Source organism: Myxine glutinosa, chromosome 9 (assembly GCF_964187855.1).
Source record: "Myxine glutinosa chromosome 9, kmMyxGlut1.1, whole genome shotgun sequence".
Classification (NCBI taxonomy): Eukaryota; Metazoa; Chordata; class Myxini; order Myxiniformes; family Myxinidae; genus Myxine; species Myxine glutinosa.
Genome location: NC_136269.1, coordinates 87,529,612 through 87,553,587, shown reverse-complemented (window position 1 = coordinate 87,553,587; position 23,976 = coordinate 87,529,612). Strand labels below are relative to the sequence as shown.

General features: G+C 45.8%; 1 protein-coding gene across 1 annotated transcript in view; it reads left to right on the top strand.

Annotated features, from left to right (window-relative positions):
* Positions 1–17,722: 17,722 nt before the first annotated feature.
* Positions 17,723–23,976, top strand: part of LOC144893693 (uncharacterized) — a 73,802-nt gene continuing 67,548 nt past the window's right edge. Inside the window, exon 1 of the mRNA XM_078785055.1 lies at positions 17,723–18,891. Coding sequence (XP_078641181.1) covers positions 17,723–18,891 — 1,169 coding nt within the window. The remainder of the gene's footprint in view (positions 18,892–23,976) is intronic.

The window sequence follows — 23,976 nt, the reverse complement described above, 5'->3', positions numbered from 1 at the left end:
CCGTGCTGGACCCCCACCGTGCTGACCCTACCGTGCTGACTCCACCGTGCTGGACCCCCACCGTGCTGACCCCACCGTGCTGACTCCAACGTGCTGACGCCACCGTGCTGACTCCACCGTGCTGACTCCACCGTGCTGGACCCTACCGTGCTGACTCCACCGTGCTGACTCCACCGTGCTGACTCCACCGTGCTGGACCCTACCGTGCTGACTCCAACGTGCTGACGCCACCGTGCTGACTCCACCGTGCTGACTCCACCGTGCTGGACCCTACCGTGCTGACTCCACCGACCGACATTTTAATTTACAAATAGGCCGACACCCGCTCACAACAGGAGCTGCAGAAAGGGGCTTTCCCACTGAACTGAAAATATATAGAATGACCATTGCCATTCACACCACACAGATGGAGATGTAGCTACCGGGCGCCATCTTGGTTGGCACTCGATGCTGGGCGATGGTGATTTCTGTCATGCGTTTGCACGTAATTCGGAGCGAAAAGCGATTGCGTTTTTTCACCTTTTGTGCGATCGTTTTTCAATAGGAAACCTAACACAGTTACTGCAACACTTTCCTTTATCCTTTATGTACTTCCATAGCACTATGGACTATGAATTAAACGACTTTGAAACAGCTGTAAAACGTCTTTCCACAACCCTTCCGTAACCGATTGAAGCAGTTAATTGCCGCACAAAATGGCATTTTAACAGTTGTCTGGCTTTTAAAATCTGGGACACGTTCAAAACAAACGAGATCCGCGAAGTGAGTCGGTCGAGTCGTGCTAACCAAGATGGCGACACGGCGGCTACACTTTTCACGGAGTATGAGCGTTCTATATATTTTCAATTCAGTGGGCTTTCCTCTTTGGGGTATATAGATTACAGTCGATCTATGGTCGGGTCTCAAGAACATTGGGTGTGTGTTCATTTGCCAAGTTTTTTGTGGAGAGATCGCCAAGTGATTTAAGCATTCGAGCAGGCACTCCATTCAAAACCGTTAAGGAACGGCTGGCTTGGCAAGCACTAGCTAGCAGCTTGGTAAGTGAGCAACCTCCAAACCTTGTTGGGTATATGGATTACAGTAGATCTTCGCTCAGTTCTAGAAGTAAAACTTACCTCATGGATGTCCAGATTCCTCCAAATTTCTTTGTTTAATGTTATAAGCAGCATTAGCAACTGTTTGAAAAGCTAATCATGTGTGTTTGTAGTTTATAATATTTTACAAGCGCGGCTCCTCCACTGTTAGACTTTCGGTCTTGTTTTTACTTTCATGGTACGGTATGGTTGAGCACTTTTAATAAACTGTAAGCGCATTCCTTCACTAAATTGGAAATCATACTGTAACTGGTGTTGTGTTTTTTTAGCTCACCTGGAAGGAAGTTCAGGGGAGTTTATGTGATGGCGCGTTGTTTGTCCGTCAGTTTGTGACAGTTTGTCTGACAGTTTGTCTGTCAGTCAGTCAGTCCGTAAACACTGGAAACTTCTCTGAAACCGCTGAATGGATTGCGACCAAATTTGGCACAAATTATATTTGTTGTGTTGTGACTAAAGTTTGTTCACGGCACTGAAAAAAATCTGCCCCTTTGGTGGTCTACGGGGGGCGTGGGGTTGCCCCACAAAATCGGTGTTTGCTTTCTTCTCAGAACCTACACACACAATTTCGATGAAACTTCACCACAACCTTCATCATCCGTGATGTACCAATGTTTGTTCAAGGCATTGGAAAAATTGGGGTCTGAGGAGATACACGGGGTGGGAGAGGGGGTGGGGGGCTTGCCCCCAAAAATAGTTATTTTTTTGCTTGTTTGTTTAAAGTCTTATGATTATGTTAGTATGATTCTACATGCTGCCCTGTCTTCTAGCAACCATTGAAATTGGTTTAAAATAGGATACCTTTAGGGCAGTATACTGTTTATTCTACCAGGTGAGCACCAGGGTTATTGCCCCTGTTTTTAACTCAACTGGACTACCGTCCAGTTGAGTTCATCACATACTGAACCCTCCGGCGTCCGTCGTCTGTCGTCGTCGTCATTGTCGTCTGTCGTCCGTTAACTTTTCGACGTTAACACTCCAGCGTCCACAAATATCAACCGATTCTGATCAAACTTGACATGCAGCATCCTTACCCCAAGGACCAGGTTGGTATTACATTTCAGCCCGATCCGTTGAAAAATGGCGGACGTAGGCGACCATTTTGTTTTTGGTCATGAAAACGACGTTAACACTCTAGCGTCCACAAATATTAACAGATTTTGATCAAACTTAGAATGTTTAACCCTTACCACACAAGGTAGGTTGCTATTGCATTCCAACCAGATCCGTCACAAAATGGCCGCCATAGGCCGCCATATTGTTTTCAGCTCCGAAACGACATTAAGACTTTAACGTCCACAAATATTTATGGAATTTGTTCAAACTTGGTGTGTGAGACTCTTACCACACAAGGTAGGTTACTATCGCATGTCAACCCGATGTCACAAAATGGACGCCATAGGCCGGCATATTTTTTCAGCTCTGAAACGACGTTAACAATCTAGCGTCCACATATATTGACGAATTTTCAACAAACTTGGCATGTGAGACCCGACCTACTTTAAAGTTGTCCAGTCAGTTCAGTTGAGTTCTGCTTCCCTGGAAGCTCTAGTTAATTTCACGGTACGGTATGGTTTAGCACTTTTAATAAACTGTAAGCACATTCCTTCAATAAATTGGAAATGGTACCTGGTGTTGTCGTTTTATTATTCAATTTGAAAGCATTTTTTGTGAAACTGTAATCATGTGCATTTGCGGTCGAAAACATTTTAAAACTTTTTAAAAGTTTATTCTATGAATCAGGAACTGCCAGGAACCTATAACGTATCCCCATTTTACCCAATGAGACAATGCCGCGGCATATATTCACGGGACTTTCATCGACCTACGCGGATTTTCATTAACCTTCGCGGGTTTTCGTTGACATTCGTGGGTTTTGTCTCGCCATTTCCGGGACTTTCATCGACCTTCGCAGATTATCTTCGTCATTCTCAGGATTTGCGTTGCCATTCGCGGATGTTGTTTCGCCGTTCGCGGTTTGGTCCTCTCTATTCACAGATTTTCACGACTCGGGAACCTATCCCCCCCCACCCCCCCCCCCCCCCCCCTTTCCATTGAAACAATGCCCCGCTATTCGTGGGTTTTGCTATTCGCGGATTTTCCAGGAATGTATCCCCCGCGAATAGCGGGGCATTGTTTGTACAGTACATTCAAATACAGTCATTGCAGACTGTATTTACTTCTTATTTGTTTTGACTTCTCTTCCCATCCAAGCCTGGTGTTGGCTTAACAGTTATGGTGCTGGCTAGGGATTATAGTGTCCTGAGTTCAAATGCCGGTCGGCCGTTGAATTCACACCAGGTGGGGTTGACTCAGCCTGCTATCCTTCCGAGGTCGGTAAAATGAGTGCCAGCTTTCTGGGATAAATGAGCCATTCGGGTATCCATTGAGTGGTGACCTGTCCAGGATTGTGCCCAATAGCCAAGGAAACTGCTTCGGCAGCCTGATGCTTCGTCACGGTGCAAAAAGGAATGGTCATCATCATCATCATCATCATCATCATCATCATCTCTTCCGACCCAATAATTTCGCTAATTTTGTGATGAAATAATCGATTACACGCCAAGTCGAATCAGGAGTTGTACCACGTGACGTCCTATGTGATGATAATACAATCTTATGATGTACAATCGCTTCTGTTATGAATGTAATACAAGTGGTGGTCCAAATAATAAAACAATCTGTATGTGAAAAATCCAAATAATAAAAATAATCTAAATTTAAAGGTCTGATGATCTAAGGGGTCTAAAATGCTTAAGGTCTGAGGGTCTAAAATCAAAGGTCTGTAAAAAGGTCGAAGGGATCTTAACTTAAAGGTCTCAGAGTTACATTCCAAAAGCGCGTTATTAATGCTACCGCACTTTAGCAGTTGAGTAACAACATGGCGCCTATTGTTGAGTTCGCCAACTCTATTATTCTATGGCTCTGATCACAGTCACCCTTCCTCACTAGCAAAGCCAGTGAACGATGTCGGTTTAGTCGCCGACATCCCTACCATGCGACAGGTAGCACTGGGTTACATGTACCAGTGGCAGTCCCAAAAGTTTAAGCTTTGTACCCAATAGCATCACTATCATCTCAAAGAGCCAAACCATGCAAGAATATGGCAGGTAAAAAAAGTGTGATTGTTTAGTGTTTCACCTTTGACCCGGTAAAATCGGAATGGGGCTGGGTGGGCTGAGTCAAAAAAAAAAAAAAAAGGGCTCTGCAGAGTGTATTGGACCAAGGTGCCTCCATCCATAATACTGCACAATGATCATTGCAAATATAGCCACCCCTACTGTGTGCTTTAATTACGCCACAATTCTACCAGCGGCAGGGCACCCTTTGATGATGCAACCTAATGGTGCAGAGCGGAATTTGTTGCCAACACATCCACAGTAAAACAACGTCATCATGTAAATCATTGCATGATGACGTCATACAAGGTAATAGTTTGGCTGTTTGAGCACATTTCATGCAATATAAAATTCAAGGAAACCTGCAAGCATATGGCACGACATGTACCCGACAGCTTAACCTGTATCAAGGCAAATTGATAGGCAAGAAATAATTCAATCAGCTGGGGAGGCAGGTATACGTGCATAACCATGCACAGACATCCACAATTACTCCAGCACTGGGTGTGCCTCCCGTCGCTTCGCTGACGGCTTTAATCAAAAGACAGCATGTTGTACTTCACAAACATATTGCATTCCATCTGTGAATCTCAATGAGGACGTAGAATTAAGTGGAATACACAGAAAAAAAAATTCAAAATTGAAAGTTACAACGTACTTGGTCTGTGTACTGGTTGGTCTGGTCTCTTATTCTGTTTATTTGGCTGTTTGTTTCTATGCCAATCACTCACAGGTCTCATCTTTACTCCGATATTCACGAAACATAACCACCTGGTAGAGGAAGTGACAAGCTCGAAGCCGATTGTTTTTTAGATCAATAGGTCAAAGGTTGAGGTCAAATTATGTTTTTACATCTTCAAGTTCTATCCGATTCACTTGATCGGCCTTCGCGGATTTGTATACTAGCAAAAGTAGCCGGCGTTGCCGGGTAGCATTGAGTCGCTTTCTGACGGGAATATCAAGAGGGAGGAGGGAGTGGGTTAAGGGGAGGAGAAGAAGAGAGAGGGAAGGGAAGGGAGGGGGAGGGTTAGTATATCGCATAAAAATGTTAGTCAATAAAAAAATGGGTACGTAAAACCAAAAACGGAGCTCTGTCTATGCCAATGCCAAGGCTTGTAAAAGCAGCCTGCATAGATAGCGTCCACCATTGGTGGTTAATCATATTCAAAAAGTGTTTTATAACACACTCAAACTTCCCCGGAACTTGTGACTAATTAAGAGCCATCGCAAAGCGGCTTAAGCACTCCAGCAAGCACTCCAATGAAATGGGTGATAAGGAACGGCTGGCTTGGCAAGCGATAGCAAGCTGATTGCTTCTGATTGGAATGGCCGAGGCATTTTAAAAACAGATCGCAGGTGCAGTGGAGTGACACCATATCCCATCGAAGTATGAATTAAGTTGAAAATTATTATTGCGTTAAATTAAAAAAACTAAACCCAGAAGGAGAATGACAGACATGCTTAAATAAATGAATATATACACTTAGTTATAAAATTACTAGATATGGTAAATTTTGTCAGATTTCACTCCAGATTTGGACATTTATTCAGTCTACAGCATCCAAACCTCATATCCGAATCCAGATTTTGATTATATGCTTCAATTATGTAATGATAAATCGTGCTTCCAAAGGCAAGGCACGTTTGAGTAGGCCGAAACAAAATGGTGGCTTAAGAACCCAGCGAGTGGCAGGGGGCTGACCAAGATGATGAGCCGCCATATTGGTAAGGCTTTTTTCGATTTTGTTCTTACGAGCACCTCATTAATAATCTTCAAAAAGGGTGTTATAACACACCCAAACACCCAGTTTTCATCATTACAATCTGTTGGAGGTCTAGTTGTATGCATGCGAAGTTTGGGTCCACTAGGTTTCATGGTTTTGGAGTTATGGAGGAGACAGACAGATAGACACTGCCTTTTATTATTATAGATATATTTTATTATTATAGATATACAGATACATATATATACATATATGGTATATGTATGTATGTATACATATGTATGTATGTATGTATGTATACATAATATATGTATGTATGATTGAAAAGTAACTCCCTATTTTAAAATATTTAGAAATTATTTATTTATTGTAATATATTTCTCAAATTTTTAGTGTTTGTTCCTTAATGTATGAGAATTTAAACTGTGTTGGTTTTTTTTCAGATTATGTTTTGTTTGAAATTCGGAAGCCCTACAAACTTGGCTGGACGTCTTACCCTGCAGGAGCGTGCCCAGCTAGCGGCACGTTACGAAGTTTGGAAATCCGTTGTTCAAGTGCAAAGATGGTGGAGGACCATTAAAGGAGCACATGCTCAAGTTGAGGCAAAGACGATCAAGAATTGTCATGCAAAACTCATGGCTACAGGATCTGTATCTGATACTCGAAGAAGCGGTCGCCCTTCCACGTCCAGTGACCCGGAGACAGTGCAAGCAGTTCAATAAATGTTTACACATAGCCCAAGAAAGTCAATTCGACAAGCAGCAAGGGAAAGTGGGCTCTCCTTTCACACAGTACGAACTGTGCTCAAAAAGGAGCTTAAATGGCATGCTTGGAAGCCGCACTACTGTCAAGCACTCTCTGCTGAAGACTGCGACATTCGCATGGAGTTTGGGGAGGTGATGCTGGCTTGGTATGAAGATTGGTCTGATCTCTTTAAAAATATCCTCTGGTCTGATGAAGCGGTATTTCACATCGGTGGGTTTGTGAACCGTCACAACTGCTATTACTGGGCAGGAGAAGATCCTCGTGTTATTTCTGAAAAAACGCAATATCGGCCCAAGGTAACGGTGTGGTGTGGAATGACTTCGGAAAGGATTGTAGGTCCCTTCATTCTTCGCGATACCATGAATGCCAAAAGGTACCTCACCATGCTGCAAGACGAAATCTGGCCAATTAATCAGTGCTTCGGAGAATGTTGAAGATTTGATTTTCATGCAAGATGGCGCTCCTCCACATTTTGCTATTGTTGTTCGTGAATGGCTGAATGCCCACTTCCCTGGGAGATGGATGGGTCGTCGTGGTCTGTATGAGTGGCCAGCCAGGAGCCCTGACTTAACACCATGTGACTTTTTTCTTTGGGGTTGGGTAAAAGAGCAAGTCTACTGTACCAAACCAACGACTTTGGAAGAACTTGAAGGGCGAATACGAGAAGTTATGTCTTCCATCCCACAAGAGTTCCTGGTGAAATCAGTTGACGCGGTTCCCGGGCGGCTTGAGAAGCTGGTGGCGAATTGTGGTGCCCATATCGAATTTAGATAAACCTTCATGCTATACGCTTTCTTCTTATATCCATTTCTTGTAAAGATTATAGTTAAGAAATAAATTATAAGTATTTTAAAATAGGGAGTTACTTTTCAATCACTCTGTATATACACACATATGCTACACATATACTGTATATACAGTCACGTGAAAAAGTAAGTACACCCCATGTAAAGTTTAGACTTTTTGAACATATTTCAACATACAGCTATTTGATCTTCATTTCAACAATATTGATAGATAAAGGTGATATAATATTACAAATATCATGAAACATACATTTTGTAGTCCATTGTATAATTTAAATAAACATAAATGCAAATTTCGCATGTGGAAAAAGTAAGTACACTCTTGGCACAAATAGGTGGTATTGCCCGCTTTGGCAGAAACAACCTCAAGTCGGCGTTTCTTATAACTGTCTACCAGTCTCTGACATCGACTGGGAGAAATGTTTTCCCACTCCTCCATGCAGAATTCTTTTTTAGCTGTGCGATGTTTGAGGGGTTTCTTGCATGCACAGCTCGTTTCAAATCCCTCCACAACATCTCGATGGGATTTAGATCCGGGCTTTGACTTGGCCATTCCAGAACCCTCCATTTCTTTCTTTTCAGCCATTCCTTCATGGATTTACTGGTATGTTTAGGGTCATTGTCATATTGCAAAGTCCACCTTCGGTTGAGCTTCAACTTTCTGACAGATGGCCTCACATTATCCTCAAGCACCCTCGGGTACAATGAAGAATTCATAGTGGATTCTATGATGGTGAGCTGCCCAGGCCCTGATGCAGCAAAGCTGCCCCAAACCATAATATTTCCCCACCATGCTTTACAGTTGGTATCAGGTTCTTGTGGTCAAATGCTGTCTTTGGTTTTCGCCAAACATGTCTTCTGGTACTGTGGCCAAATAGCTCTACCCTTTGACTCATCTGTCCAGAGCACATTGTTCCAGAAGTGCTTTTCTTTGCCTCGGTGTTCATTGGCAAACTTTAGTCTTGCCCTGATGTTCTTTCTGGACAGCAAAGGCTTCCTCCTGGCACACCTCCCATGTAGATCAAATTTGTGCAGCCTCTTTCTGATGGTAGACTCGTGCACTTTGACATCAACAGTAGCAAGAACTACCTCTAGGTCCCGTGATGACATTCTGGGGTTCTTAGAGACTTCTTTCAGCATCTTGTGGCCTGCGCTCGGGCTGAACTTGCTGGGGCGGCCTGGCCTGAACAAGTTGGCAGTTGTTTGGAATCCTTCTCCACTTGTAGATGATCCTCCCTACAGTCGAATGATTGATTTCAAATTGTTTGGAGATCTTTTTAAATCCCTTCCCAGTCTCGTCGACATATATAACCTTCTTTCTGAAGGCCTCAGGGAGCTCTTTTGATCTCGGCATGGTGACGCCACACACTTCAACAACAAAGAGCAAACCAAACTAAATGTCTGAGGTTTAAATAAGACTGGTTCCTCCAAGATCCTTTCAAACGATGTTCTAATCATTTGCACCTGAACTGGTGCACCTGATTCTAATTTTAGGTATTTGAAGTAATGATAAATGTAGGGGTGTATTTACTTTTTCCACATGCGAAATTTGCATTTATGTTTATTTAAATTATACAATGGACTACAAAATGTAAATGTTTCATGATATTTGTTATATTATGTCACCTTTATCTATCAATATTGTTGAAATGAAGATCAAATAGCTGTATGTTGAAATATGTTGAAAAAGTCAAAACTTTACATGGGGTGTACTTACTTTTTCACGTGACTATATATATATATATATATATATATATATATATATATATATATATATATATATATATATATATATATATATATATATATAGATATATAGATATATATATATATATATATATATATATATATATATATATATATATATGTATATGTATATATATATATATAATATACACACACGGTATGTGATGGATATATATGTGATGACGATGTGATGGATGGATACACATACATACTGCATATAAAACAGGAAAACACGAGTAGAAGGTGAAACCTTGGTCGACCCATGTGAGTATGTCTATTAATTACGTACTTTTTGAACTGAGTCGGTTGTATTATTGTTATTGCCTTTTTTACATACTAGGGCATGCCCGTACTATATATATATCTAAAATTATATCCCCCCCCCCCCCCCTCTATTTACATGAAATGGTTTGGTCCATTCGCAAAGCCAAAGCGAACGGCTTGCGAGTACGGTGACAATCCCACCCCTCTATTTACATGAAATGGTTTGGTCCAAAGCGAACGGCTTGCGAGTACGGTGACAATCCCCCCCCTCTATTTACATGAACTGGTTTGGTCCAAAGCGAACGGCTTGCGAGTACGGTGACAATCCCCCCCCCCCCCCCCCCCTCTATTTACATGAAATGGTTTGGTCCAAAGCGAACGGCTTGCGGAGTTTGGTAAAGAAATCGCCATAGCTCGGTAACTACTTCTCCGATTAATATGAAACCTTGAAAAGGCACATCCTCGGGTCCCCAGCAATATACCTGGCAAGTTTCAAGTATATCGGACCGGTAGTTGTCGAGAAACAGCGGTCGCATACACACAGACACACACACACACAGAGATTACTGGAATTATAGATAGATTAGACTTTTAATTACACATTATTGGACCTTGACTCGGCGTATTAATTACATTTATAAATTACAGAATATTGGAACATGCATTTTGGACACGTAGACCTTTAGAGCCCTAACACCTTTTTGATCCTTTAGACCTTTTAGACGATTTTAAACCTGTTATACCCTTTGGACCTTTTAAGACCCTTTATGCCCTTGAAACATTCACACCCTATAGACACACTCCTAATACCCATTGGAACCATAAGACCATTTAATACCTCTGAGACCCTTAAGACAGTTTATAACCTTGAGACCCTTCAGATCCTTTAGACCTCTAAAACCCCCAATAACCTTTAGACCCCCAAGACCTTTAATAACCCAAAGACCCTTTAAGACCCCGAAGGCGATTAAGACCATTAAGACCCCTAAAGCCCCCAATATTCCTTAAAACCTTTGTAACCCCAATACTCTTTTAGACCCATCAGACACTTAAGACCCTTTAGACCCTTAAGATACTTAAGACCCCTAAGATCATTTAAGACCCCTTTTGACCGTTAAGACCCCTTAGGCCACCTTAGGTAGTTAAAGAACATAACATATACGCTACAGTACAGTAATACCATTTATTGACGGGCTCAAAATATTTGGGGCCAAATGGGCTCGAATCCATCAAGGATGTTGGAAAGCGTGTCCGCATTGTTACTAGAGAGCCCGGTTCCACATCGTTTATTCTGCAAGCCATCAGTACAGCGATACAAAGAGGAAATGCGGTGAGCATAACGGGAACGGTTCCAGGGTCAAAAAATCTTGATGAAATTTTTTACCTCTGAAAGTTTTATCGCTTGTCAATCACTAATTTTATTTTGTGGAATTGGCTTTTTTCCGATGAGAACTGTGAAATGAGTGTTTTTTTATTTTATTTTGATGAAATATGGATTCTTTATTTAATCTTGTGAGATTTGCTTGATCGACTTTATTTGAAATTGTAATTTATTCCCCTCCGCCACTTAAGGTGGATGGAGGTTATATGTTGTCACCCCTGTCCCTGTTTGTTTGTCTGTATATGAACGGGATATCCTTGAAAAAGTTACGTACGGATTCGGCCGAAACTTGGTGGACAGGTTGGGTGTGTGACAAGGACGAAATGATAAGATTTTGGTGATGATTCGAATCCGGATCTGGTTCCGGATACCAGAATTTTAAATGATTCTTCACAATTGAGTGATAGGCTGGACCGATTAGACATGCTGCACTCCAGGTGGCATCACATACAGTATTCTGCAGGTCGATTTGAAAGGTGGCATAACATTAGCTTTGATGATGATGTGATTAGTGGAGTTTTTTGTTCCCCCGTCGCACCGCGGAGCGAAAGGGGGACAATGGTTTTCCCCTCCGTCCATGTGTGCGTCCGTCCGTCCGTGCATGCGTGCGTCTGTGCGTGCGTGCGTATGCGAAGAACCGAATTATAATTTGGTGTGTGGGTGCAACTAGGCATATGGAAGAACCCGATTGAAAATTAGTTCGCCACGTCAAAATCCAAGATGGCCGCCGCCATGTATGTCTGAACATTGTGAGCGGAATATCTTGAAAAATAAGCGAAGTACCAACTTCTAATTTGGTGTGTGGGTGTATCTCGGCATAAGGAAGAACGCTATTGAAAATTGGGTCGCCACGTCAAAATCCAAGATGGCCGCCACCATATATATGTCTGAACCTTGTGAGCGAAATATCTTGAAAAACAAGCATTCTGAGTATTGCGCTGCAATACATGTCCCCTACCAAAGTTCAAAGTGCCCTAACTTTGTCAAAAATGATCGAATATGCAAATTTATGCACGGTTGATGCTGGTTTTCAAACTTGATCTGAGGTATTGTGAGACATGTGTGTCACGCCTCGTCTCGTTGATAAGCCCGCAAGGTCGCTCCGTGGAGCGGCCTGCACGTATTGCAGTGTGTGAATTATATAAATTATTACCAACTCACGGTCTGAGGTACTAGCGATTCAAGAGATATCCATTTTTTATGGCACATTGGAGAAGCCAATGCGAGGTTTCTTCTTCCTCAGCTTGTCACAACTCTGTCAAATGCGATCGAGTTTAAAAAGTCAAAATTTGACCAAATCTGTTTTATTCGTTTGTTAATATACCTCAGCTATTGACAAATCTTAAATTAGAACTTTATTTGAGGTTAAAATGACCGCGACAGGTCGTGTCCAACGATCCCTTCAGTCTGTGCATGTGATGAACAATTAAATCCGCACACTTGATGCCTCTTCTTCTTCACGCAATAACAACTTCTAGCTTCCAGACCGTACATCGAATCATCTTGAAATTTTGCACACTTGTTACTCTTCATGACTTCTACTATAGTATAAAGTTTCACGTCGATCACTAAAGCGATTCAAGACATATCCATTTTAAAAATATTTTCGTTTAATTAACGATATCTGCCAAACCACGTGAGCTATCGCAAATTCCAAAAGGACATTTTAGTAGACTGACATGCGGAACAGATCTGTGAAGTTTCCCCTCGATTGGATCAAAAATGAGGGAGGGGCTCGGTTTTAAATGTTCATGCTTAAAAACGTCATAACTCTGAAACCATGTGACGCATGACGTCATGCTCGCTGACTTTTTTGTTCGTCGTGGGTATGCGATTCTGCCTGCAAAGTTTGGCCTCGATCTGTTCAGCCGTTGCAGAGCAAAAGGGGTTTTCGTGTTTTCACGAAAAACAATATGGCGCCAGAACCACGTGACCTGTGACGTCATAATTAGCATTAAAATATTCTACAGACCGAGTTCCTCCTATGATGAAAATTTGATCTCAATCGGTCCTATTATTGCAGAGAAAATCTTTTTTAAAGGAAATGAAAACTTAAAATGGCACTGAGTTAAGGATCATCAAAATTCCCAAAGTTCAAAGTGCCATAACTTTGTCAAAAATGATCGAAACGTCGTGAAGTTCGAACTTGATCTGTAACTTATCATGAGGAAACGATTTGCCAAGATTGAAATCATTAGCATTAAGCGTTTAGAAAAAAAAGTCCGTAAAACTGTTCTTTGCGTGACGGACTGACGGACTGACAGACTGACAGACTGACAGACTGACAGACTGACGGACTGACGGACGGAGGGACGGCGTGCAAACCTATAGTCCCCTCCGGTGTACACCGGTAGGGGACTAATAAGCGAAGTACCAACTTCTAATCTAGTGTGTGGGTGTATGTACGCATAAGGGAAAACGCTATTGAAAATTGGGTCGCCACGTCAAAATCCAAGATGGCCGCCTTGCGTCTTCCACTTTGTCAACTCACATCACTTCACCGACGGGGGACCTAGGCGTAACGCTTGTTTTTACTTATGTACACAAATATTGCGCGCACACACACACACACACACACACACACACACACACACACACACACACAAGGGAGGTGGATACTTTGGGACCTGGTATGTCTCCAATCCCTCTCCTGACACCCACCCACATGTGCAGATAGCAGCCAAAAGCAACTTGCATACACACACACACACACACACACACACACACACACACACACACACACACACACACACACACACGAGGTGGATACTTTGAGACCTGGTATGTCTCCAATCCCTCTCCTGACACCCACCCACATGTGCAGATAGCAGCCAAAAGCAACTTGCACACACACACACAGACACACACACCAAGGAGAATTTCCTCCTCCCCAGGGATGCCAAAAGATGAGGATTGGATGTGCTCTACCTTTTCAAGCAAGGAAGCAGCATGTACCATTTTTAAAGTCTTTGATATGACTTGAAGCAGTCCAAACCGGATGGGTGATTTTTAGGAGACGCCATCTCCTTACTGGATGGCCGTTGGCTCCCTACGGGAACTCATCCACCCTTTGTCAGGTGTTGTTTTTAGTCCTGGCAGGGTGTCACAGTCTGCGTCCCCACTAGCAAAGCCAGCGAGGTGTGTCGGTTTAGTCACTGACAACCTGACCGTGCAGCAGGCAGCACTGGGTTACATGTTACTGGTGGCAGTCCCAAAAGACTGACCTGAATAAAATTGGTTTATGTCTGTCCATCCGTCCATCTTAGCAGTTTATGATCGTCAGTATCTGTCCATCCGTCCATTTTAGCAGTTTATGATCGTCAGTATCTGTCCATCCGTCCATCTTATGATCGTCAGTTTATGATCGAGAAACAACATTAAAATTGAATGTTATGTTTTGAACACGAATCGGACCGTGAATCGGAAGACATGTTTGCCATTTAACACTACTTTGTGTCTCAATTGGTCCTGACCGTGCATGCACAGAGAGGAATGAGATAATATTTTGACTCTGTCTACCTGTCTGGCAGTCAACCAAAATTGTAATCATTTCAAACAGGAAAGCTACTGTTTTAAGGACGTCAAAAAGGACACATAGGACAGATACGAATAACTAACGTAACATGTTTGATTAGGTAGTGCAATAGGCACTGCATCAATGCTGGTAAAATCCGGAATTAACTTATTTCTATGGCTTTTACAATCTTTATTAGATACTAGCAGAAGTACCCGGCATTGCCGGGCGGGGGAGGGGAGGGGGAGGGGGAAGGGGAGGGGAGGGGAACGGGAGGGGGAGGGTAGGAGAGGGGGGAGGGGAGAAGAGGAGGGAGGGGAGGGGGAGGGGGGAAAGGGAGGGGGAGAGGGAGGGGGAGGAGATAAGGGGGGAGGGGGAAGGGGGAGGGGGAGAGGGAGGGGGAGGAGAGAAGGGGGGAGGGGGAGGGGAGAAGGGGAGGGGTAGGGTGGAGGGGGGAGGGGTAGGGTGGAGGGGGAAGGGGGAGGGGGAAGGGGAGGGCCAGTCAACAATGACGTTGCAGTTCTCATGGTCGCAGAGCAGCAATGTAATCAGGTGAAGGCATTCTCTCCAATGTCGACTTGAAGCTGTTGACCAGCACATTATTTGAGTGGAGCATATCTTGTAAGGTGAGGATTAGTTCAGAGCGTAGGTTGGGGAAGTTCTGTCCTCGTCGGGCAGCTTCTTCTCGGTGGTCACCCATAAAATAGATTTGTAAAAATTTCGGTTGCTCACCTGGTTGAGGGTGGATAGAGCCAATGAGGTGGTATACCTGGCCTTGCACCTTGAATGAAAGGCCTTGCACCTCGCTGAAATGTGATAAAACGCTATGAAACGCTATGAACGCTATGACGCTATGACGCTATGAAGCGAGCCCCTTGGCAAAGCGAGCGATTTTTTTTTTCATAGCGTCATAGCGTCATAGCATTCATAGCGTCATAGCGTTCATAGCGTTTCATAGCGTCATAGCGATTTTTTTTTTCATAGCATCATAGCGTTCATAGCGTCATAGCGTTCATATCGTTCACAGCTTCATAGCGTCATCACGTGATCGCTCTGAGCGAATCAGCGCGCTGCTCTGCCACCTGCTCTGATTCCGTTGATTCCGTGCGCTGAAATGCGCTGAGGTAAATATGAATAAAAAATATGGATCGTCAAATATTATGAGTTCGGCTATGTTCGTCCCAGGCTCAATGGCCATGTCTATGCCAAATATCAAGCACGTAAGCCTCTCCGTTTAGGAGTCTATCGGTAACATCACACACACACACACACACACACACACACACACACACACACACTGTTTTATATTGTTGCGAATATGGAATTTGGCCTCCATATCCGCTTGTAAATATTCCCCTATTTTCTCCAATACTCCCCAACTTTCCCCAATCCCCCATTCCCTAGTCCCATTGCATGTAAATAACAATCAGTAGAGCCGACCTTCCCCTTATTCCCCCATTAAATGTCGTGCCCAGGTCCACCGCACCACACGTAGACAACTTTCGGACATCTTCCTAGTTATTCTTAATCTATGTCAGTTAAGGCCTCGTTTCCATTAATTATGACTCTTCGTTGCACCAGAATGTGATTATATGGCATCAGTAGTGAGTTTAGGACCTTTCCCATACCTCCTTCCATCTTCTTCCCCAACAATTACAACAACAACAGAGGAGATGGCGGCGGAGCGGGGGAGGATGCGTCCTCACACCGGCTCGATTAGCGCCATAGACCATGCGCTCCACGGGGTTACCACGAAGGGGCTCCTTGTCAGCTCCTCGTCAAGGGCGGAGCCTGGTAAACCCCCCGCACGCACCCAATGAGAAGCAACGTGCCGATTCCACGAGGCGGAGCTAACGAGCCGAGGGCGTGTCACTCCCCGCCGGATATACGCGGCCCCGCGCCGGATGTGACGAGAGATGCGCACCCAGCTTGGAGAAGGAAAGCCACCTGCGAGCGCTGAGTCAGATGCGCCCCCAGCTTGAGCAGACAAGACGCCATCCGAGCGCTGCGACCTCCCCGCATCTCTGGACCGGACCGAGTCGATTCTGACCTTTGAGCCCAGGTGCACCTGGAGCCATCGCTACCTGCCTTTCCTTGCCATCAATCCCCGTGTGAGTCAGCATTTTGTCCCGTTTATCTGTCGTCTGTTGGGAATAATATAAGATTGTGTCTAAGTGCTTGTCTTTCTATGCTGTCCCTCTTGTAGTTGTAATCTAACCTTCCGCCTTAATATAACCTCCTCCGGAGGTCTTGAGAACTGAACCCCTGGTGTCGTATTGTGTTATTGTAGTCCAGCCGGGTGTCTTCTTTTTCTTATTGAGCCAGCATCGCGCGACTTAGTCAACGTTCGGGCACAATCGGGTAACTTGTGCAGACGTGGTCATACCAATAAACCGCTCGGTAAATAACATCCAAGCCACGTCTGTAACAATTGGTTGTCAGGAGTTGGATTCGAACCTGGGACTAAATTTATTTAGCCCAAATTTTGGACACCAATTGTGTTAGTACGGTAACAATTGGTGTCGAGGAGTGGAATTCGAACCCGGGACTAAATTAGTTAGGCCCAAATTTTGGGAGGGAAAATCGAGCCGGAGCGCGTACGGCGCTCGACCGAATCGATTCGGAGCGCGTTTCCCGCGCGAAATTATAACGGCGAAATTTGAATTTGTTTTACGAAAATAAAATAAAAAACCGAATTTTGAAAGTCGCGCTATGGCGGATCAAGACGGCTGGGGTCCGGTAGGGGAGAGTGAAGCAGGGTCGGTCCAGGACCAAATTGAGGGACATGAGGGACATGAGGAGAGCGAAACAGCGAGGGTAGCAGGCACGCAAAATGGCGCCTCGCAAGAGCGCGCGGTAGCCGAGCCCGCTGTATCACCGGGCTTTAACATGCAGCCGATTGACATACAGGCCCTCATTGCGCAGCTACAGGCAGCTGTACAGATGAGTATGGGGAGCCAGATTGAGCGATTGGGTGAGCGGATGGGGAACCGGATGGATGCTCAGAGTGAGCAAATGAGGGTTGATAGTGGGCGATTAGAGGGCCAAATGAGGGGTACCGGTGAGAAGTTAGACAATAATTTTGAGGAGTTAGACAAGAAAATTGGGAAGTTAGACAATAATTTTGAGGAGTTAGACAAGAAAATTGGGAAGTTAGACAATAATTTTGAGGGGTTAGACAACGGGATAAAAGAGGTGAAACATGGGTTAACGGGGGTAGAAAATAGAATGGCTGCCCAGGAGAATCAGATAGAGGGAGTGAAAAATGGGTTAGAGGGGTTAGAAAACAGTATGGAAGGCAAATTGAGGGACATGAGGGACCAAGCGGAAAGGGAAGTTAAACAAATGGAGCAGCAGATAGAGGGGGTCAGAATGGGGGTAGAAACCAAACTGGATGCTCACAGGGAGGAAATGGAGCAGATGAGGGTGGCATCTGGGCAGGAGATGCAAGTGATGGGAGAGGAGATCAGAAGAGGAGTGAGTGAGGAGGTCGGAGGAGTGCGCGAGGAGGTGAGGCACTGTAAGGAGCGCATGGAGAAAGAGGTGAGAAAGGGGACTGTAAAATTGCAAGGTGGTATAGAGGAGTTGACGCTGGGAGTAGAACAACTGACAGTGGGACAAAAGGAGTTGGGGGACCAGGTAAAGAAGAACACAGCGGTAATAGAGGGTTTAAAATCGACACAGAAGGAGATGAAAAAGGACGTAGGGGTAATTAAAAAAGAGTGCCAGACGGTACATGAGGACCTGACGAGGAAAATGGACAAGGTGGTAGAGGTAATGGAGGTTAAAGAGCGGGAGGTGCGGGAGCACATAGAAAAAAATAAAGTGGAGTTAGAGGAAGAACTTAAAGGGGCGCACGAAGAGATGAAGGAGATGAAGCAAAAATTAGAAGAAGTGGAAGAAGGGGTGAGCGAAATTAAGAAGCGACGGAGAGAGGATAAGAAAGAGATAAAGGAGGAAGTAAAAGAATTGGTCCAAAGTCTGTGTTCGGATCGTGATGATGTGCTCATTAACCGGATGAGGGATTCGCAGGTGATGGAGGAGAAGCGAAGAGAAAGAGGACCCGGTGTAAGTGGTGACCAATATGGTCGTGCGTATGATGCGCCAGGTGATTTAATAAGCTTGGGGGTCGAGATGGACCCGGGTGTTCGTGAGAGGCCGTTGGTGAAGTGTGCGACAGGTCTGGTGTGCGAAAGAGGAGGTGTGCGAGAAAGTCCGACTCTGGGGTGTGTGAGGAAAAAGTGCGTGCCAAGGAGTAGTGAGGGTGCTGGCGAGAGTGAGTCGGTCGTAGCGCGTGTGCGAGGGAGCACATGGAAGCGCGGTGTGGTAAGTGTTACAGAGGGTGTAACGGGAGAGTGTGCGCGAGAAAGGTGTGTGATGGACAGGTACATGAGGAAAGAGTGCGCTGTCAAAGGCAAGGAAGAATGCACACCTGTGGTGAGTGTTACAGAGGGTGTAACGGGAGAGTGTGCGCGAGAAAGGTGTGTAACGGACAGGTGCCTGAGGAAAGAGTGCGCTGTCAAGAGTAAGGGTGAGTGCGCTGTCAGGAATGGAGGTGAAAGTAGTGAGAGTGACATGGAGCGTGAGTTAGTTGTGACAGGTGAGCGAGGATGTACACCTGGGATGGAAGGATGCACACCTGGAATGGTAGAGCGTGAGTGGGAATGCACGCTGGAGTTGGTGGTGAGGCACATGGTTGGGTGTGCGAATGAGGGCACACCTGTGATTGTCACAGAGGAGGTGACCGAGGAGGGGGCGCGAAGCGGTGTATTGGTGAGGTGTGCGACCAACGAATGTGTGCCAAAGTGTTCGGTGGTCAGGTGTGTGACCAAGGCTGTGAGTGGAATGGGTGTGCCTGGGTGTGTAAGGAACGGTACAAGGAGCATGGAAACGGCTGGAGGTGTGAGCAAGGAACGGGCTGCGGGGTGTAAGCATGCAGGTGAAGCATCGACATTAAACGGGATAGAGTTTAGAACGACTTATAGCCGAATCGGGCCCTCGGTGCGTGCTGGGCCTCGCTTTGAACGGCCGCGTCTGTGCTCCACTAGGCGGAGCGGGCGGCCCGATAGAAAGAGTCGTCATGGCGACCACTTTTTGTTGAGGAATTCCGGCAGGTCGAGATCGGGACATTGGATGGCTCCGTGCCGAGATGGTGCGTGGGATCTCGGCCCGGGTAAGCCCCCGTCCCTGCCCCGAATGCCGGACGCATCCAGCCGCTGGCACAAAACAACCAGCATCCATTGCTTGGCTTTACGAAGCCGGGCTTTGGACAGGGATTGGCGCACCGAGAGGTATTAGTGAGTAGACTGGGTGATGAGGTTAGTGTTTTGGACCCAAAATTAGAGGAAAACAAAATTTGATGATTGGCAGATGATGGGCAGTGATTGGCAAATTTTTAATTTGTTGAAATTTGATGTGCAAAATTGGTAGTGAGAGACCCCCGATGTGGTGGGATGGCAAATCCACCATCCTTCCCATGTGTGGGGGGGCAAATGCGCAATAGATTATGGGGTGTATGGCAGTGAAAACTAGCCCGGGTGGGTTAGGTTATATTGTAGGGATCTAGAAGAGATTGACATTAGGTGACGTTAAGTTTAGTTAGTGACTGATACCTGTAGTGGGGACGCAGGTAGATTAGTATGGATGATAATGACGAGGGAGCGCAATAGTTTAAAGGGACGACTGGGAAGCGCAAGTTTCAGAAGGGAGTAGTTAGCTGAGATGATGCTGTGTGTGTGAGGATTGAACAGGTGTGATTGCACAGGTGTGCAACTGGACAGGTGTGTGGAGTAGTGTATGAGTAGTGAGTGTTGTGGATCAGCGCGAATGCGCTTGGGGAGAGAAGGGTGCCGGTGGCACCAGGTGTGAGAGCACAGGTGTGCAGGTACAGGTGTGTGGAGAGAGTTGGAGTAAGTGGTACGGAGTGGTGTGCATGGTGCGAAGGTGTGGATGGGGGAAGAGTAGACCCCTTTCACGAGTACCCGGGGCGGGTAGTGTAAGTGTTAGGTAGAGGGTGCAGGTAAATTGTGGTTGGATATTGGCATTTGTGGTGCGGTTGCAGAATGGTGTTGTGAATGGGTGCATTAGTGTTGTGGAAATGGCTGGGCGTGTAGCCTGTTAGTGTGTGTAGTTGGTTGGGCACTCCACCACTGTGAGGATGTCGGCCAGGTGAGGCCGCAGGTGGGCTCTGGGAGCCGGTAGTTGTGAGTGGGTGCCTGAGGATCCCGGGTGTGGATCGGGCAGCCCAGTGCCAGAGAGGGCACGGAGTGGGGAGAGAGCCAGAGGGCCTTCCCCAGGTAGTTAGGTTAGGGTAAGGAGCAGGTAAGCTCGGAGGCAACTGCAGTGGTGGAGGTGTGCAGGTGGGTAGACCCACTGGGAGAGGTACACGCCGCAGCCCAGAAATTGTGCGAGGGCACCGGGAGATGAATCGGGGGAGTGAGACCCCAAATTGAAAAGCACCACAGTTTGGCCAATGGGAATTGGTTTTTAGAACCCATAGTGTAAGAGGGCCAATGGTTTGGCCGGAGAGAGACCCCGGGTAGTGTAAAGTTGTTAAAGTCATTTAGGAAATAGTTAGGATTGATGAACCTGTCGCACCATACGCAGCCACTTACCTGTGGTGATGATGATGACTCCACACCTGTGTTTTCTTTGTTTGTGTTGCAGAAATGAGAATTGCTGTTGGATTTGTGAGACGCATCACGACGTGGATGAGACATTGGGGTGATTCCATCTCTCCCTCCCTAGGAGGGACTGATGATGAATTGGTGATGGCAAATTTTGATGTTGAGTTGGAGATGGCAAATTTTGATGAGAGTTGAAAATGGCAAATTTGATTGGTTAGGAGGGAGAGAAGACGAATTTGGTATATGGGAGGAACGGGGAAGACAGTAGGGATGTTTGTTGATTTGTAAAGTAGATGTTTATGGGTAGTGTTGTGTTGTGTGGATACAGTAAGGGGTAAGGGAGGGGCCATGTAGGTTACCTGGTGGGGGGGGGGGGGGCGTACGATAGGAACGTACCTGTCTCACCTGGTTCCCATGTGCCCCCAGTGTGCATCGCCTTACATTGCGTGCACTTTTGCGCCCTTACCACCTTACTCACTTGGTTCTTCTTTTGTCTCCCACCTCCGAGGATCTGGCTTTGGGGTAGAGAGAGAGGAGAGAGAGGTGCTGGCTGCGCAGTTGTGGGCCTGCACTTTCGCTGTTTGCTGCCGGGATCGATACACCATATGGACCGCAATGTTTGTGGCCACCCACAATGGACCGCAGTTCGTTTGCGGCCAAGCACCACCCGGGGATGGACCTATGGATCAACGTGGCACCTATGCCATACAGGTGAACCACTAATAGTTAACACCACCAAGTGCACCACAAGAAGAGCAAGAGACACCTGCAGGGTTAGGGGTTGTCGAATTTATTTTTATTCCAATGAACAATGGTGACTGCACCGATTGGTGGTGGGGTGGTGCTGTTGATGCTCGGGAAGGGTGCTCTGCACGTTATTAAAGGCCGTCGGCCACAGAGCACTCGTGGGTTGGTGTATCGATGTTGGCAAGCGCGCTCTCTCTCTATGCATAACATCTGCATGTGTTCCTCCAAAAACAGGTCCTGGATCGTAGTGTAAATAGCAGCGTAGTCTTGTAAATAATGCTCCCTACCGGCTGTATGTTTAGTTTGAGGATTCTTTCCGGATTCGGTTATCCTGTGGGTGTGTTTCTGTGAGGAGAAGGGTGCAACGTCGCAGGGGGACATATTTACTCATTTGTGAATATCTGTAAAACTGTCGCACTCAGGGTAGAGTTAATAGTAGAGGGAACTACATTGCGTGCCACACTAAAGTAGGTAAAAATTTATCGGGTCGGGACGCCCCGAGGGTAGAGAAGGGTGCAATGTTGCGAATATGGAATTTGGCCTCCATATCCGCTTGTAAATATTCCCCTATTTTCTCCAATACTCCCCAACTTTCCCCAATCCCCCATTCCCTAGTCCCATTGCATGTAAATAACAATCAGTAGAGCCGACCTTCCCCTTATTCCCCCATTAAATGTCGTGCCCAGGTCCACCGCACCACACGTAGACAACTTTCGGACATCTTCCTAGTTATTCTTAATCTATGTCAGTTAAGGCCTCGTTTCCATTAATTATGACTCTTCGTTGCACCAGAATGTGATTATATGGCATCAGTAGTGAGTTTAGGACCTTTCCCATACCTCCTTCCATCTTCTTCCCCAACAATTACAACAACAACAGAGGAGATGGCGGCGGAGCGGGGGAGGATGCGTCCTCACACCGGCTCGATTAGCGCCATAGACCATGCGCTCCACGGGGTTACCACGAAGGGGCTCCTTGTCAGCTCCTCGTCAAGGGCGGAGCCTGGTAAACCCCCCGCACGCACCCAATGAGAAGCAACGTGCCGATTCCACGAGGCGGAGCTAACGAGCCGAGGGCGTGTCACTCCCCGCCGGATATACGCGGCCCCGCGCCGGATGTGACGAGAGATGCGCACCCAGCTTGGAGAAGGAAAGCCACCTGCGAGCGCTGAGTCAGATGCGCCCCCAGCTTGAGCAGACAAGACGCCATCCGAGCGCTGCGACCTCCCCGCATCTCTGGACCGGACCGAGTCGATTCTGACCTTTGAGCCCAGGTGCACCTGGAGCCATCGCTACCTGCCTTTCCTTGCCATCAATCCCCGTGTGAGTCAGCATTTTGTCCCGTTTATCTGTCGTCTGTTGGGAATAATATAAGATTGTGTCTAAGTGCTTGTCTTTCTATGCTGTCCCTCTTGTAGTTGTAATCTAACCTTCCGCCTTAATATAACCTCCTCCGGAGGTCTTGAGAACTGAACCCCTGGTGTCGTATTGTGTTATTGTAGTCCAGCCGGGTGTCTTCTTTTTCTTATTGAGCCAGCATCGCGCGACTTAGTCAACGTTCGGGCACAATCGGGTAACTTGTGCAGACGTGGTCATACCAATAAACCGCTCGGTAAATAACATCCAAGCCACGTCTGTAACAATATATATAGATTACTACAATCTTTATTTTACAATTTTACAATTTCGGGTTGTCTGTCTGTAGCCCCCGTTGGATTTGGTCTAAAACAGAGGCGTATGGATTGGGTCTCTTCTGTCCGTCCGTGTGTATGTGCATCCGCAACCATATCTCAGAGATGTCTGGACCGATTTTGTTCATACTTGGCACAAAGACAATACATGACGGTACACATATGCACATCATTTTGTTTCACGATCTGATCAAAGATGGTCGACTGGTAGACTGGCGGCCATTTTAGTTGTAAAACACCTGACATTGACCACGTCCTCAACCATGTCTCAGAAATGCATTCACCGACTGTATTCAAACTCCATTTGTCTGTCTATGAACATTGGGGGCCAAATGGGCCTGTACGCATTGTTCCGTTCCATGTATTTTATGTCAAATAAAATTGAGAATCATTCAAAAGAGGAAACTCACTGTTTGTAAGGACGTCATAAAGGACACAAGCAACAGGCATGAACAACTAATGTGACATGTTAGGGTGGTGTAACAGAAACAAGGTAAAACAGT